The sequence below is a fragment of the Vipera berus genome (assembly GCF_964194415.1).
Source record: "Vipera berus genome assembly, chromosome: 2".
Taxonomy (NCBI): Eukaryota; Metazoa; Chordata; class Lepidosauria; order Squamata; family Viperidae; genus Vipera; species Vipera berus.
Window position 1 is genome coordinate 120,539,717 of NC_138203.1, and position 18,478 is coordinate 120,558,194.

Below are 18,478 nucleotides of genomic sequence, written 5' to 3' on the forward strand. Positions count from 1 at the left end.
TAGCTTGAAGAGACCAACAACCATTTTCGGAGGGCAAGAAGAACAGTGTTGCTTTGTACTCAACCAATGAGTTGAATACAATGAGTACAATGGTAGGAATGTCCCCTTCAGTTAAGACTTTGGTTAATATGGCCTCTAATATTTTCTAGGGGTACTTTTGCCAACCATGCTTTAATAGCACTTCAATGGAAGAGTTGCCTTCTAAGTTTCCTAGTTGAAAACCCAGCAGAAATGTCTATGTGTTATAATTATTTTTCTTGTCCTTGGTTTTTCCCTGTGTTTTTAAATAGAGTAGCTCGAGTAGACATGAGAGGCCAATAAGGTTGTAAGAAAAAAAATATTTTAAAGCTGATCATTATATTTTCATGTTATATAAATTTTGATGCTTCACTTCTGTACGGTATATATAAATTCAATTTAATTTTGCATTATTAACCATATGTACACAATGCACACAGACACATACACCTCTACACAAACATAAAAGTATACATCTCCGGGAAGAGCCACAATTGCACAACAAGTACATCAGTTTGGACATTGTCCAGTGGGAGGATGGGGTTGCCTGTTGTCCAGAAGAGTCCCTTGCAAGCTATTGCTAAAATCTAGAAAAGATTGTCTTAAACCATTTCAGAATCAATCTGACAAGAGCAGGACAGAAGCAGCTTAAGAGTGTAATGTGGATAAGCCCCTATGATTGGCTTATCCTAACAACACTTTAATCTGAAGTTTTAAAGCTGGTCCCTTGGCGGAGAAATATGCAATACTAAGATAATACAACAACCTGTCAAAACCAATAGACCACCACCATCAGAAGTCATTTCTTCTCTTTCATTCTACAACTGCTGCTAAAATTGAGGCCCGGCTATGACATCATAGCTGTGGGGAGTTACTGGCTGAGATGTGCACCATCTAGGAAATGGGGGGGGGCAGGGTAGGGGGAGATGGAATACATTTTTATACATAGTAGAAGTAATACTATGCTGTTTATACACCCTTTAATGTATTTCTTTCTTCTGCCTGACCATACAACGGATTTCACCTTACTGGTAATATACCGTATATAATTTTCTGCATTAAGCTAAGGTCAGACCAAGTACTGTACTGATGTTCTCTGCTACAAAGCTGATAGCAAAAGATGTCAGATGGGCAATCAAATTAAAGTCTAATCAGTGGAGAATCTAATCAATGTTTACAGTCTGGGGAAAAAGGGGGAGGAAACTGAAACTCGGAGTTTCTGTACAGTGGAATTTTATCAAGCTACCTTGTGCGCCTGCCAAAATCTTCTTGTTGATGCAAAAGTTCACAGAAAGGGGGAAGGGTTAGGGTTCATCTATACCTAAAATTAGAAGTGAACTGTATGTTTTTACCCCCTCCCCATTAATCATCACCACATTGTAAAATGTTGATTTCATTGTCTTAAGCGTTGATCACCTGCCTCTGGTAATTTTTTTTTAAATCCCATTTATATCCCGCCCTTCTCCGAAGACTCAGGGCGGCTTACAATCTAAGCACAAATCAATGTGCTTAGCAATAGCCTTCATTCTATGTATATGCCTGCTTATTAGGGCTGTCGGGGGGCCCCAAGCAGCATTATTACAAAGTCAGCTTATTGCCCCCAACAATTTGGGTCCTCATTGGTCCTTTAGTTTTCAGTTTCTTGCACAGTATGTCCCAATGCTTACTTGCATGTATTACTGAATTATGCGGAGGGAGGGGAAAAAGGGAAGGAGTTGCAATACTCCTTTGGAAGGAAAGGTGAATTTCCTGATCTGGCCAATAAAAACTATAGCCAGCTGGCTTCATCTGAATTGCTTTTTTCCCCCCTATGTTGAGTCCAATATTACATTTCGATCAATTGCATTAAATGTGCGTCCACCAAAGAGCCACCACTAATGTCTTAATACATCTCAGTATGTATCCTAAAGTTAAGTCTCCTGCCTTCTATATGGTTCTGTATGCATTATGCCTTTGGTTATTTATTAAACAAGCCCTTGAGTCCTGCTGAGCAATAAACCATGATTAATAAACTACAGAATTTGGGTTCCACACAATATACTGATTCAAAACAAAATCACATTTCTGCTTAGTACATTTTGTGTACCCTCTGTGTGTGTTTTTATGTATATTCATTAGTATGCCTGTATATAGATTTTAAAAAAATCACTGAAGTTTGAAAAGAAATAAGTCCAAGAAATTCATTTGCAGATTTATTATTCTCTGTCTCAAAGCTTTTTTTCTGGATTTGAGATCAGAGGCTGGGATAAGGGTGCCTCTAGAACTTGGTCCTTTTATGACGTCTGGACTTCAACTCCCAGAATTCCTCAAATTCTGGGAGTTGAAGTGTACAAGTCATGAAAGGGCCAAGTTTGAAGACCCCTGCTCTAGAAACTTTCCCTTCCATTGAACTGGGGCTCATTTGCTGTTTTATTATGAAGACGATTTCATGTCTCTGTTTTTCAGTGTTAAATGAAACCCTTGTTGAGTTTTCTTTTCTGTTGTAAGATGGACATTCTAAGTTTTGAGTGAGTCAAAAAAAATGGCTGATCACTTCTTTCATCCCCCTTGTCTTGTGTCCACCATCAGTGGGGACACGTTAGGTCAGGCATGTCAAACACAAGGCCCGGGGACCGGATCCGGCCTGCGAAGTGGCTTCATGTGGCCCGCAAAGCCATCCTGGAAAGAGTGAGGGAACGGCCCCCACTGCCTTGGCCCAGAGACCCTCCTTCTGCCAGAGATCTGTCCCACTCCTGCCCAGGCCCCTAAAGGCACCCTTGATGCGAAGGATGTAGAGCTGGCCATGCCCACCCAGTAGGCCATATGCACTCTAGCCACGTCCACCCAATAGGCCACGCCCACCCTGGCCATACCCACCCGGCCCCTTGAGGCCAACCGCAATGCTGATGCGGCCCTCAATGAAATTGAGTTTGACACCCCTGTGTTAGGTGTAAATAAAATCTGAGTGTTCCACAAATCCAAGCTGATAGTAGGTTTTTTTGCAAAAATGGGGCTCTCAACTGATTTCTTTTGACATTTTCAATTGAAAAGCATGAAAAACATTATCCTTCCTGTCTAATGTGCTTATTTCAGACTTTATAGAGCCTGTCAGCCTCAACATAATACCCTCCATATGGGTTGGATTATAATTCTTAAAACCCACAGTTACCAGCTTGCTGGCTGTGGATGAGGAATATGACAGAGCAACACATTTCCAGGACATGACATTAGGGAAGACTATTCCTAAATCTTGCAAGCAACCAATCTTATACAGTAAAAATATTAACATTATTTTTTTAAAAAGAAAAAAATGACAGTGATCTTCCTAAGAGGAAGTGGAATTAGTAGTAAAATAATAGAGGCGTGAAAGCTTAAATTACATTCTTTAGAATTTTCCAGATGGAGGAAGGAAAAAAAGCGCTCTTTCTCTCTTTTTTCTTGTCTATGAGCCTGTGCTTAGCATAATTATTAAGCTGAGAGAAGAGATAGCAAAACATTTCCAATTCAGTACAAGTGGAAATGAAAATGTGGGCATTAACCACTTACGAGATGCTTCCTCTGTGATTTCTGTTTTCTGCTTTTTTTAGCAGACTCACATCAGTGCACACTTTGTTATTTTATGCATTATCAGCCATTTGCTGTCCCAGACTATCAACCTCTAATGACTTACATTTTTGAGAACTAGACTGGAAAATGCATGTGTTTCTAGAAGGTATGTAACTTGGGTAATTACCTACATGAATGGCTGTATTAGTTATGCAAATTCATTATTACTTGGCACCATTACCCTGCTGCATGAAGTATAAATCTTTTTCCTTTGCTGGGTTAAAACTTAATATTGTATTAGAGAAAATACACAAGTATTCTTGCCTCACAGACAGATTACTACAGTAATGTAGTCAAAGTGGTTCAGGCAACTTTTCATGTTAACTTTTTACACAAATGGAACTTGCACAGAGCTTCAACTTCTACGTGTGTTTTCTTGCAAATGTGCAGATCTTGAGATGGGAGGGAAAGGATTTATGTATGCTGCCCATATGTAGCATTGCTTCTTAGTCCACAAACACACAAAAATAACTTGAAGAGGAACCCTCAATTCTCTTCAAATGTGCTAACTTAACTCGTCTTGGGGGCGGGGGGGGGAACCCAGCAGAAATCCCACCAGCTGTCTTCAGTACTGCTATAATAAAGGATCTTCTCACTGTTATACCGTACAAAAGAGAAGTAAAGCAATTTGCTTGGGCAGGCACACACACACAAACATCCATGTTTTTACTTGGATGTTGCTGTGCATTTGTCTGACTGCAAAAACAAAACTAAACTGGGAAGCAGTGGCATCTTTCAGAAACCATGACAATTCGAAATAATGAGATATGCCATCATGCCATTGCTTAATTGGCATTATTACATAATGATGTCATGATACCTGCTGCAAATATGTAAGCTGCATTATTTGTATTATGATATAATGATCATGTACCGTCTTCCCCGACATGCAAAACACCAAAAGATAAAGCAGAAGTTCCTGCAAATGGGAGGATGAGCTTTACACAAGCTCTATAGAGGGGCAGTGACTTAAAGAAAGGCTATTTTCACTGCATTTTCAAATACATCAGAGCCAGAAATACATCATCTTCATATTTTAAGACAGACATATGAAGTCAGAAATCTGGAGATGCTTTCAAAATGGAGGTATTCTAGCCTGATTTTTCTGCAGATGTAAAAGGAACTATCTTGTATAATATTTCAGGCTTCCTGTTTTTCAACTATCTTATCTAATTGACTTTGGCTAGTTTTCTACCAGTGGATAAAAAGAAAGAACATCAGAAGACACTGTAGTCCTGCTCATTAGATTTTATCTTTTCAAAAGTCTAGTTTCCCATTTGCCTTTATGTGCCACCAGTATATTTTCAAATACGTTTCTGTGTAAACTGCAGTCAAATGGGCTGGAAATTGGCTTAAAATGATAGAGAGCTAAGATCTTTCAAATCAAAACAGCAGCAATTTTGTAGAAATCAGAAGGGTACATGTTGTAGGTAAACATTTTGTGAACCAGAGAGACATACGGCTTGGAATACTAAATCAGCAAAGAACTTCAGTTGTGGATAATCTTCAGGAAGGATCAAGCACAAATTCAACCTTAAGGTTTTTTAGTCCTCTGAAGAGGTGGGTTTCAAACTTTTTCAGGCGTTGGAACCTGTTGATTAAAATGGAATTCCCTAATCAAGAGACAAAGCTCTAGTGACAGAAGATTGACCATCACAGTGAACTTTCTTCTTTCTCCATTAAGTTCTCATGAAACACTAAATCACATACCCTTGTGAAAAATCTTGCTCTAAACCAGGGGTCCCCAACCTGTGGGCCGTGGCCCTCTAGTGGGCCTTGAGGGGTTTGCAACTGGGCCGTGGGCATGTGCATCCTCACTTGTGCAAGCAGCGGGTGAGCATGTGCTCATGTGCTCCATTTCTGCAAGCGGCAGGCACGCATGCACGTTGCTTGTGGAAATGGAGCTGCATGCGCAGATGCGCTTGCCGGCCACCTGCGTGAACCATCCCCTCCCCCACACACACACTGGTCCACAAGGCTGGAAATGTTGGGGAACTCTGCTCTAAACCACCGTGCAGTTGTCTCTGCGTTACACAGAAATGGAGACAAGCCATGTTTAAAGATGCAAACCTGGAGTTTTGTACTAATGCCAATCTGCAACTCAGTTATGGGAACTCATATATTTGCTATCAGTTATGGGAACTCATGTATTTGCTATCAATGGCAATAACCTTAAATAGTCAGAATTTGCATCTTTATTCAGTGCTTATTGTTTCAGTTAGTTACACAGTATGCTGTTTTACAATGAGGTGGCTTAATAGTGAAGTAGAAATTTAATGTAACTTCTGACTAAGAAGCTGGAAGTAACACAGAATGACCCATCTGCTAATTCTTCTGCTTTCTGTACATTTCCTCAGAAAAATGTAATGCTGACTGTTGCTGAAAAGGCTGGGAATCCAAACTAGAGATGAATCCTGGGCTTTCTGAATCAGGCCAGCAAGCTGCCCCACCACACCTTACTAAGGACCTCCCCAGGTAATTTGCTTTCTTTTTGTTGGCTGAACCGCTGCAGTGCATTGTGTGCATACATGTGTTAATTACCCACAATCATCCAAATGGCAATGCAACCTGATGCCCTTCAGGAGGGGGAGTAGTGTTGGAATTGTTTTCCCTCATTTGCTGGATATGGCTGTTCTGTACCAGCCTGCTACCGGCCCTGCAGCAAAAGCAGGGACAACCCCTTTACAAACGGCAAGAGGCTGGAATAAAGCCTGCCAAATTTAGTCACATAAAACAGAGCAAGACAAGACACCAACCATGAAACAGGAGCTAAGAAACAGGAACTATCCAAGCGGTTGCCTTCAGCAAACCAGCCCTCCCACACATTCCCCTTAAATGCAGTTCAGGGCGTGGCCTCTCTCTGCCTCCTTCCAAGGTGCCCCATTGCCTTCCTCTGTTTACTCCTGATTGACTGCCTCCTGCGTCGGGCATCCTTGAACAGGGCCAGCTGTGGGCCATCTTCATCCACGCTGTCAGGCTCACACAGCTGGGTCTCCGTCGTGACCAAGTAGGAGGGGCCCGGCTGAGGGCTCTGCGGAGCCTCGAGGCCATCATCAGCAAGCTCTTCAGCACCCCCCTCCTCCTCCTCTGAGTCGTCCGACCCAACTGCCGAACCCACAGGCTGACCCTGAATCACAACAATGGCCAGAGTTGTGGTTCCTACAGAGGTCTTCTGAATTAGACTATTTTTTTTATCATTTCTTTGGGACCCTTTGGAGAAAAAGGGGGTTAAAGATACAGAGGAAGGTAGTCCTCAATTGATGACCGTTTGAAATTATGATGGCTCTGAACAAAGGGACTTACAATCCTGCCCAAAGTTATATCCACTGCAGCACTCCCACAGTCAAGTGAATAAAATTGTGGTGCTTGGCACCTCACGCTCTGCTTCCCACCCTATCCGAATGCCCACAGGCCCTGGGCCTGCTTCCTACCCCACTGGGTCCCAAACCCTCCTCCACACATCCCATCATGGCTTGGGCAACATCCCATTACGGTTGTACATAGAAAACTAGCTTGTATTCTTCATCAGTGGGTACTACCATGGGTATTCATCCAATCTCTCTGTCCTGCCATTGACTTTTAGGGGCAATAGGTGATCCTTTCCATCCAATATAGTTGCTGTTCTTTCCTCTACCCAGCCACTGAGTGGAGATAGCTAGACACCTTTGGGACAACCATGACCTGGATGACTGAGAATCTCCACAGACATCCAAACCTGTAAGACCCTGGGAGTGAAGCATCTGTTTTGTAGAGCAAGCCTGACTTGGAAGTTTTTCAAGAAGTCAGGCAGGACTTGTCAGGTGACTTACTGGGCCTCTCTTGCTCTTCAAGAGACACCTTTGGGATGACCTGGAACTTTTAACAAGGCTGAGTAGTACCTGACACACTTAGGGTTCAATAGAAGGCCCCATCCAAGGATGTGAAGAAACGGTTAAATTGTCCTTGAAAACTCTGGTTTCAGTATCAGAGCTTTGCTTCATCAGGAATCTGCCCAGGACCACAAAGAGGGTCTTCTGCTTCTTTGGCTTGCTATTTTTCTCCTTATCCGCCATACTCAAGAGTTGGGCAATGACAAAAGCAAGAAATAGGAGCAGTTTGCCTTCCCATTATCTACCAATACATTACAATTATCCCAGCCGTGGTCTGCGGCCTCCCTGACTTCCCAACTTTAATGCAATCATAGGAGAAGGGCAAAAATCATGAGCAAACGTCCCCGGAGAACATCTTAAGTAGCAGTGCAGCCATCCCTGCTAAGAAGGAATCCTGCCCTTGAGAAATGTTTGAGACAGGTTCTCCGTCTACAGCCATTTGAAGAACTCGCCCACCCAATTTCTCTGCCCACATATTTGGTGAAAAGTTTCTAAGGGCCAACTTGGCTCCTGTTGTTGTACAGTGAACTGCCTGTTGCTAGGAGTCAGATTTGTTCAGCAACTTAGTGAGATGAAGGAACAGAGATCCAGAATGGTAAATGTTTCTTCAGCTGAAAGGAAATGAATTACCAGCTGTGATTAATGTTTCCTATAATAGCTGTGTCAATATTTGGTGCACGTGGCCAAATTCTCATTGCTTCTTGCAATACATGACATCATCTTGCTTAGGCGATAGAACTGCCTGAAAGTACATGTTTATGTACCAATTTGTCCCATAGTCAGTGCTGCCCATCCCAGCAGGCGTCCTCCTTTCCAGAGACTTGGGAGGGGATGATGTTACTTTTTAAGTAATTAATAATTTGGGGTGGAAAGTAAGCAGAGGGCTTGCCTAGTTTTTTAAGTTGGAGGGAAGCAATTTCACTTTGTATTTCATACACACTCATACACACACCGTGGGAGTGAGGAGCTGTTCCCAAATCTGCCTGGGGTTCAGGCCTCTAACTTTTGGAGATTTATGTTTCAAGGGAAGGTGGGGCTCCCAACCTACTACTTAAGTGAAAGTTGAAAGACAATGTATTTTAATGAGGGGAAAAAGAGCAACGCTATTATTTGAATATCTGCCTTGTTTCTTTGACAATCATGTTATACCCTTAAGTAAGCAAAGGCACCCTTAATTGTTATACAGATGTTTGATTAAATGTGGGAATCTCATCATTCTACTGTATATTCTCTAAAAGCAGACTGAAAAGATCAAAGCCATGAGTTGTGGAAACTGGAACTTAAAAGTGAGTGATATTTGTGGTGCTTCTTTAGCTAAATCTGTGTTCAGCAGACCTAAGTATTTGAACCTTAGTTCTGCTAATCTTTCTTCAAGCCTTGGGCCTGATTATAATAATAATAAAGTTGGAAGGGACCTTGGAGGTCATCTAGTCCAACCCCCTGCTCAGGCAGGAAACCCTATACCCGTGGTGGCGAACCTATGGCACGGGTACCACAGGTGGCACGCAGAGCCCTCCCTGTGGGCACGCACACCGTCGCCCCAGTCCTAGGCCTTCAACTGGGTTTTATAAAACCTTTTTGCTTTAGGCCTCTGCCACCGTGTGCAAAAAAAAATGGTTCAATCAATTTCAACTTCTCATGGGGGAAAAAAGGATCTTGCAAAGTTGGAATTCATTGATTGAAAGTCCCACCCATTCTGCTGTTACCACCGCAGCCATGCCCACCCAATGGGCCATGCCCACCCAATTATCCACACCCACCCAATCGGCCACGCCCACCCGGCATCCAATGATACATAAGTGGGTTTTGGGTTGCTGTTTGGGCACTCGGTCTCTAAAAGGTTCGCCATCACTGCCCTATACCATTTCGGACTAATGGCTGTATACATTCTCTTCTTAAAAACTTCCAGTGTTTGAGCATTCACAATTTCTGGAGGCAGGTTGTTCCACTGATTAATTGTTCTAACTGTCAGGAAGTTTCTCCTTAGTTCTAGGTTGCTTCTCTCCTTGACTAGTTTCCATCCGTTGCTTCTTGTCCTGCTTTCAGGTGCTTTGGAGAATAGCTTGACTCCCTCTTCTTTGTGGCAGCCCCTGAGATATTGGAACACTGCTATCATGTCACCCCTCACCCTTCTCTTCATTAAACTACACATACCCAATTCCAGCAACCGTTCCTTGTATGTTTTAGCCTCCAGTCCCCCAATCATCTTTGTTGCTCTTCTCTGTACTCTTTCCAGAGTCTCAACATCTTTTTTACATCATGGTGACCAAAACTGGATGCAGTATTCCAAGTGTGGCCTTACCAAGGCATTGTAAAGCGGTATTAATACTTCATGTGATCTTGATTCTTTTCCTCTGTTAATGCAGTGTGTTGGCTTTTTTGGCAGCTGATTTATTGAGCCAATGCAGTCTGTCAGCCATGCGCAGTGGTCAGACACTTTACAATCTCCACACACTTTTGGCTAACCAGAGTCCCAAGACTCTAGAAGGCTATCATATTGGTGGGTTATATTAGTCATGCCTGATCTAGTTTTTGGTTCCTAATCCATTTCCTTTCAAAAAAGAGACTTTATTGGGTCAAAGTTATTAAAAGAACAGGGAGAAATAATGCCATAGATCCAAGTTTTAGACCTCTTTTCAAGCTAGTAGCCAAATGTAGCAAATCACTTTTTCCTTGGAACACCAATTATGTCATTCTTATTTGAGCATATGCTATCAGGTGTTTGGGAGTTTTTTTCCTCCTTCAATGCTACAGTTTGATGGAAATAATTCAGTGCAGAATTTATACTTTGCATATTGGAGGTTCCAAGTTTGCTTCTAGAGAAGAGGCTTTTTTTGGTCTGAAATGAGGATATATTCCTAAAGCTGATGTGGCCTGAAAAAACAAATCCGTCTTCTGACTTCATCCTATGCATGGATGGACTCACTGTCTAAACAAGAATAAGGAATCATAGCTGGTCTATAAATAATCCCACATGAAATGGGAAAGGGTGGTTCAGAAGCTTGTTGCCATAGCAGGATGCCTCTTCTCCTTCTGCCCTCTAACAGCAGATTCAAACCTACCCCAAGAGACCGATGTTTTGAACCAGGAAATTTGTACTGCCAGTCACACCACAACTGTGTCCTTAGTTAACCCACATTTCTCTCACAGTTGGCATAATGAGGAAATAACAACACTGACCTACCTTGAAACACTGCTGCAAGGATGATTTCAGAGATAATATGCATGAAGCATTTAGATAATTATTGGTCAACTTTTATAACTCCCGTGACTTTCTCACAGCAGCATGTAGCCAACCTTGACTGATCTCAGAAAAGCTGTGCAATATCAGAACCCAATTAGTTCTTGAATAGGGGACACCTCATGACATCCCAAGACTGTAGGCTACATTGGGAAGTAAAAAAAAAAGTAAGGCAGTAGTAGCAAATCACTTTCATATTGTTGTGACTGGAAGTTGAACTTGATTCATGGAAGACTTTATCTTACTTGGACATTCTTCCATATCTCTCTAGCTTTTTCCTGTATCACAAATATCAGGTTCTCTGAGCCTTTTGAACAAAAATGTGCAAAGCCCCTGATTTCCCCTGTGCTGGTGGAGGAAGATTAGACATTTCTGGGGAGAGATTCCATCCAGCCAAGTTCAGGGATACTCATGGTTATTGGACCATTTTTGCGCAGTGCTTACTGAACTACCTGTGCTGGTATAATAACGCCCAGCTAGTATCTGGAATTATAAGCATGATGAATTTAACTATATGACCCAGCCAAAAAAAAAACCACCAACCCCCAGACCATTATGAAGTGATGGGACACAAAGGGGTATGTGAAATATAACCTTGGGGGTTCCTGCAAGGGAGGCTGTGCCTGAGGCCTACTATAGATAAGGCAAGAGTGACGGTAGAGGCATGAAGTGGCAATCAGTAAGGATCAACAAAGTTTACTAGTTTCCTTGCTCTTTCGGCCAAGACAAATGTTTTTAAAGTGCAGTGAGCATTTTCTGTGGCAACCTTCCCCAGATTTATTGGGTCAACCACTGTGAGAATTCCCATCCAACATGGGTATTTGAAGGGAAGGCTGATCCAAGATCTGATGTATTTAAGTGCATATACTGTAATGTCTGTGCAGAGGGATGTTTCTGTTCTTTGTTTCTTTAAAAAGATGCTTGCTGCTAGAGTGGGAAAGCTCCTAATCATATGTGCTCATTTCATCCTTTTGTAGGATTCGGTGCACTTTTGGAGGCCCCAGAAACATATCGGTTCTCAGTCCTAGGAAGAGAAATTGTATCCTTGCCTGTCGGCCTTTGACTTGGAATCGCTCAGAGTTTGCCATTTTGAGAGAGAGCCTGTTGTAAGGCATCAACTAAAGAGGTGACTGAGCAGATGGTCAGATTCTGAATATACCTGTTGCCCTGAAATTTAAGGTAGACCAAGGAGTTTTGCCTTCCAGTTATTAATAACTGCAGAATTAGAATTGGGCCCATAGACAGAAAATGATTTTCTTGTGCAGGCCTGAGATAGGCTATGCAGAAGCCTATATTAAAATGAGTGGGCACTGGGTGCCCATTTTCATGCAAAGATAGCAATATGTATTTATTTATATATTAACTCCGCCCATTCCTGAAAACCAGCTCCAGGCTCTTGTAAAAATTGATAAAACAAGAAACATACAAACACCATGATCTTGACATTAAAACACTAATCCATTAAAAGACCTCTGTGAATATTTTCTGACTCCCTCTAAAACTTAATAAGGAAGGCAGTTCCTTCAGCTCCAATAACAAGTTCAACAACATCATGGACCCTTCCTGAAAAAAACAGAATGAACGGCTGCCAATACCTATATCTGCTAGGACCTGCAATAGGCACTCTCAAGAGTGTGAAGGTGATCTGTGGGGAAGGAGATAGCCCTTGTAGCAGCTAGGACCTAAGCTTTGTAAAACTTTACACATCATCCTGAACCTTTTGGACATTGCATGAAACAAAACGCTGCTGTCCCTAACAATGCATAATTTCAAAATGTTGCTATTTAGTTCTGTGCAAAACTATAGCATACAAAACTGCATCTACTAAGAAGAAATGTACATGAAAACACGTATCTTGATGAAAATAAAATGTACTGTAGAACATTTATACGGGGGAAATGTTTTGCCCCAGACTGCAAATTAGAAAAATTGAAATATGCAAAGATACATATGTAAAATATATATTTTCATTTAGCTGGGTTTTTTTAGTTACAAACTGATGAAGGAACAGGGTAAACTGAACTTCAGGTAAGACAAATGGAAAAGCGTACTGAGATTGTCAGGTTCACTCCTCCCTAAGCTTGTCAGCACAAATTTAGCAAAGTACTTAATTATGTATACTCCAACATGATTAATTTGGTAGAAAGCAAGGCTCAGGTTTTTCACCCGAGGAACTGGCTAACAAGTACCCCAAACATCCCCATTAATTCAAAAGATTGCTTTAAAACATGAAAGATGAAATCTGAGTATTGAGGTGGGGGCTGGATTATCCTACAGGGAGACCTCTTCATATGATGGCCATGTTGATGAAGTAAGATGAACATATTTAAAAGAGATGGCTCTACCTGTTCCCTCGCCTGTTCTACGTTGGTTTTTCACCTGTAGTTTTAAGCAATAGCCTGTCTGAATTTGTTATGTCTTTTTTTCGTCTTCAGATTTCACCTAGCTGATCCTCGGTTCCAAATGAACTCATTTCTGCTGGGGTCTTATCCAAATGTCCTCTGAGAGAGACCTCCCCAGGGGGGCACCTCGGTAACCAGCCATGGGAAACGTCTACAAGTACTACTTCAACAAGGAAAAAATCTTCCAGCACTACAACTACACTAAGGATAAGCTGGAGAGAGATGAGGAGTCTCCACTGACTCCCACGGCCATTCTCATCATTGTGCTCTGTTGCTTCATTATCCTGGAGAACCTGCTGGTGCTCATATCGGTCTGGAGGAACAAGAAATTCCACTCCGCCATGTTCATCTTCATTGGCAACCTGGCCTTTTCAGACCTGATGGCTGGCTCGGCTTTCATTGCCAACATCGTGCTCTCGGGCCCAGCCACCTTTCGCCTCACTCCGATACAGTGGTTTGTGCGAGAAGGCACTGCCTTTACCACCCTGGCCGCTTCGGTCTTCAGCTTATTAGCCATTGCGATTGAACGACACGTGGCTATCACCAAGGTGAAGGTCTACAGCAGTGACAAGAACTGCCGGATGCTGCTGCTGATTGGGGCCTGCTGGGTCATCTCAGCCACCATTGGGGGGCTGCCCATCCTTGGCTGGAACTGCATGTCCGATCTTGAGATGTGCTCCACTGTTCTCCCCCTTTACTCTAAAAGCTACATCGTCTTCGTGGTTACCATTTTCACTGTCATCCTCTTCTCCATTGTGGTCCTCTATGTCCGGATCTACCGCATTGTCCGCTCCAGCCATGCTGAGAAAGCCAGCTCCCAGACCATGGCCTTGCTCAGGACAGTTACCTTTGTCCTGGGGGCCTTCATCATCTGCTGGCTGCCTGCCTTCACCATCCTCTTGATAGACGCTTCATGCGCCAGGAAGTCTTGTCCCATCCTTTACCAGTCAAAGTATTTCTTTGCTTTTGCTACCCTCAATTCAGCCATTAACCCCCTCATTTATACCCTTCGCAGCAAAGACATGAGGAAGGAGTTCCTACGGGTGCTTTGTTGCTGGGGGATGATGGGGCAGGGAAAACCGGCAGAGCGTTGCATGATCCCTCTCCGCAGTTCCAGTTCCTTGGAGCGGTGCACTCCAAAACAGGATCTTCCCACTTTATCTTTCATGAAGGAACATTCCACGTTTGTGTGAAAAAGACACAAAGAAAGGAACTGTGCAACAGCCAGGCAATGGCAAAGAATGGGGAGGAGGGCGGGATTGGACCCAAGAATGCGGTACAAACCTGATGAATATATTGTCCTGGTGGTCAAATCAACCTGCCTTGGACTTACATGGAGGTGTCCATTTGTTCACTAGACCTGCACAGTATTATGATTTGATGTTAGGAGTGTGTGAAAGACAGAGTGATTGGCTGCTGAATGATTGAGTGACATGAAATGGGGAGGGTGGGTAGCTGTTGAGCTACCAAGATTCTTATTTGGTACAATTTTCCTCTTTTCTAAAAGTTGCCCTTGCCTGTATTTGGACCCACATTTTTTATTTATTTATTTTTTTGGTCCTACATCTCAGAGCCATTCTCTTTGCAAAAAACATTCACCCACACTTCCCAGGAAACCAATTGGTTGCTCTGATCAGTTAAGCCCTTTGCAAGTTTAGTTGATTTAAACCAGTCTTCAGTTTGAGGCATACAAGACTACAAGATCAGGGGTGGGATTCAGCCGGTTCGCACCACTTCAACAGAACTGATAGCTAATTTTTTGTTGCCCAGGCCCAGAACGGACTTCCAGAAGCGGCATCCATACAGAGAACCAGTTGTTCACATATTTGAATCCTACCACTATACAAGGCTCATAATCCCAGCCATGTGATCCCTGGGTTTCCTGTGTAGAGGTAGTCCTTGACTTACAGCCATTCAGTTGGTGACACTTCAGAGTTATAACAGGATAAAAAAGTGACTTATAACCATTTTTCATACGACCGTTGCAGCATCCCCAGGGTCACAAGATGAAAATTTGGATGCTTCGCAACTGACTCACATTTATGACGGTTGCAGTGTACTGGGGTCATGTGATCACCTTTTGTGACATTCTGACAAGCAAAGTCAGTGGTGGAGGCCAGATTCACTTAACAACCCTGTTACTAACTTAACAACTATAGTGCTTCACTTAACAACTGTGGCAAGAAAGATCATAAAATGGAACCTAAATTCACTTAACAACTGTCTTGCTTAGCAATAGAAATTTTGGGCTCAATTGTGGTCATAAGTCAAGGACTACCTATAGTGACTGAAGTTGAAGACAATCCTATCTTTAGAAGCACGGAGGGTATTTTGATTATACTTCTGGAAATATGAAATAAATATGAAATTAATTTCTGAGGGGGATGCAAAGGCTGGTTCCAAAGATGTGTGTAAGTATTTTGGGGGTACATATCTGCTAATGTCTATAACATCACAGATGCCAATCTGTATGTTCTCTACATCTTTGCCAAGACACTTTTATCACTCTTTTTAAAAGTCGTCTTCCTCTACTGTAACCTGGAAGCCAAATAAATTTTGAAAGAAAAAAAGAAGTTGAAAAAAAGTGCTAAAGGTTATACACATTGATTAAATAAATGCACAAAAATGCATAACAAGCTCTTGTGGATAGTGAAGAGAAATAATTGCAAAACTATCATAATCCCTGCTAAATTTATTCTTTCATTTTTTCCTATTTTGCACTGAAGAGAATGCATTTACATTCGCCAGGACTGGATTTACATCCGACTCTAAAAATGTTTTCAAACGCAATAACAAAGCATTTCTTCACCTTTCAGTAGCCACCCCTTGCCCTTCCTATCCTGAAGTAGGTTTCTGATTTCCTTCCTTAGCTTGTCTTTTTGAACTACACTGAGATATATGAGCAATTAAGGGGATATTTTTCTGCAAACATCACCTGCACAAGCAATCTGAATCTGCAGGCTTGTGTTCACCCATACTGCTCCCTTGTAGTAAGTATGAATAGACTTAATGCATATTAAGAAAGGGTGGACTTAAAAAAAACAATGTTTTAAATGAGGGAGGGAACATTCCTGTTTTAATTTTATTCTTTCACTTAGAGGTCGCTGAAATAAGGCTGGCATTTGCTAGAACTCTTGGTGAAAAAAACCCATCAATGTACGTTTGCTGTCATTTTATGTTTTCAGCACGGATGTCATTATTAGTCATTAATCCTTTTGATCTTCCTTCAGGAGTCAAACAAAAAAGTTTTAATGTGGACAAATTTTAATCCATTTTGCAGATAGGCAGCTTTGGCCCGAGATCCTACAACCAAGTACCAACCTCAGTTAATTTATTAACATGCAGTCCAGAGGAAGTTTGCCTGCAGAAGCATGATTGAAATGAATGGAATTTATACCATTCAAACACGAGCACTTACTGACTCTAAGCTTTGTTTTAAAAAAAATGTGAGAAAGACCAGCTTCTCTCTTTCTATAATGCATTACCATTCAGGAACATTAAATATATTATGACCAAATGAAATACCAAAAAAAAAAATCAGACCAGCAACTTCGGGACCACCATTTTCATAGGTTTTGACTTTGTCTTGCAGCTCTATAGAACTAGAGGAAAACTTCCTTGAAGCAATTTTCCCATCCTCTCTGTTTCCTTTCCAGGATCAATACCTTTGTGCCCACATACAGGTAGTCCTTGACTTATCAACAGTTTGTTCAGTGACTGAAGTTACAACAGCACTGAAAAAAGTGACATGACTATTTTTCACGCTTACAACCATTGCAGCATCCTCATGGTCACGTGATCAAAATTCAGACACCTGGCAACTGACTCATATTTATGACGATTGCAGTGTCCCAGGGTCATGTGATCACTTTTTGCAGCCTTCTGACTAGCAAAATCAACGGGGAAAGCCAGATTCACTTAACAACCATGATACTAACTTAATTGCCGTGATTTGCTTAACAACTGTGGCAAGAAAGATCATAAAATGGGGCAAAATGCACTTAACAAATGCCTCACTTAACAACAGAAATTTTGGGCTTAATTGAGGTCATAAGTCGAGGACTACCTGTATTGTTAAGAGGCATTGACAGGACAAAGATTCCTAAAATCTCCCAAAGCTTCTTAAACTTTGCAATTGTATGTATGCCTGCACAAAAATAAGCCCCATTATGTTTAGTTTAACATACTCCCATTTTGGCATATGGCTGCCTCAATGAACTGAGTAAACCAAAGCTCATATTAGGATGGTACCTCAGGGAACAAAATCACTGCTCAGACATTACATGCTTAAGAGAACATCTATCCAAAGTCCTTGTCAGTTCCTAGTGTGCCTTTGGAGCAAGGAGTTCAGAGAGGCCACAGCTTAACATTCTGGACATCTCTTCTCAGATTATGCAGTAGATCTGCAGTTGAAGATCAGCAATTAGGATCTTTAGAAACAAATATGACTCTGTCAGCAGGATCAAGTCCCCAGGTTCCAGCCCACTGGCAATAGAGGTAATCTGATGGTGGCAACCGGACTTGCTGACGATTCATGTTGAAAGTGTATGACCAGCCCACGGTTTGTCCCTTTTGAAAGAAATGGTGATGTGAAAGACTGTTCTACAGCTGCATTTGGCAGCAACTTCTAGCCATACCCTGGTTCCCATGCTCCCCCCCTCCCAGGACACTAATTCTGAGAGAAGATTTTGCATCAGAATAATCACCAGCCCTATGCATTTGTGTGAAGAGACTAGGTTTGTACACCAGTGCAGTCTATCTTAAGTATCCTTGTCCCAACCTGAAATTCCAGTTTGCAACAGAAGCTTTCTAACTTCTGTCCCATTGACAACAACAACAAGAAGCTGTAATGTGGGAACAAAGGAGTGCTGGGGGGCTTGCAGGGAATGGATTTCTGAGGTTGGGACATCTCTAAGAGAGAAGTGATGAAAAGCAGGAAAGGAGGCAATGCCTTTAAGGAGAAAGCCAGAAGTGGGTGTTTCCTGCTTGCATGGCTGGCTGTAGCCTGGAACCGTGATTCACCCAGCGTGATGTGTAGGAACATGCCATAGGAGGGTGAGAGGAGGATGTTTTTATGAATCAGAATGAGGTGCAGGCGTGGGAATCACTTCCCTCCTCAGGCACAGGCAGTGCAGTCCAAAGTTCTGGAGGAGGCAATTTAAAGAACCCGCCACCCACACTACAGTAGTCTTCTGGAGGAGTGAGTTCCTGCAAACAACTCATTTAGTAACCACAACTGGGGCCAGCATTGGGTCACTTGCTAAGTGGAACTGCAAGTGTGCTCATGATCTTAACTGCAGCTTTCCTTTGCTTTACAGACCTGCAAAGGTCATAAATGCAAGAATTAGTCCTAATCACCATTG

The 18,478-nt window shown here is 42.2% G+C and overlaps 1 protein-coding gene across 2 annotated transcripts in view; it reads left to right on the top strand.

Annotated features, from left to right (window-relative positions):
- The window catches only part of S1PR2 (sphingosine-1-phosphate receptor 2), a 59,519-nt gene extending 43,902 nt beyond the window's left edge, over window positions 1-15,617 (top strand). Inside the window, exons 2-4 of one of the 2 annotated variants that reach the window (XM_081316666.1) lie at window positions 5,961-6,078; window positions 11,691-11,839; window positions 13,149-15,617. In XM_081316666.1, coding sequence (XP_081172792.1) covers window positions 13,256-14,308 — 1,053 coding nt within the window. In that variant the 5' untranslated portion in view covers window positions 5,961-6,078; window positions 11,691-11,839; window positions 13,149-13,255 and the 3' untranslated portion in view covers window positions 14,309-15,617. The remainder of the gene's footprint in view (window positions 1-5,960; window positions 6,079-11,690; window positions 11,840-13,148) is intronic. The other variant, XM_081316667.1, reaches the window with a different exon arrangement.
- The last annotated feature ends 2,861 nt before the right edge of the window (window positions 15,618-18,478 follow it).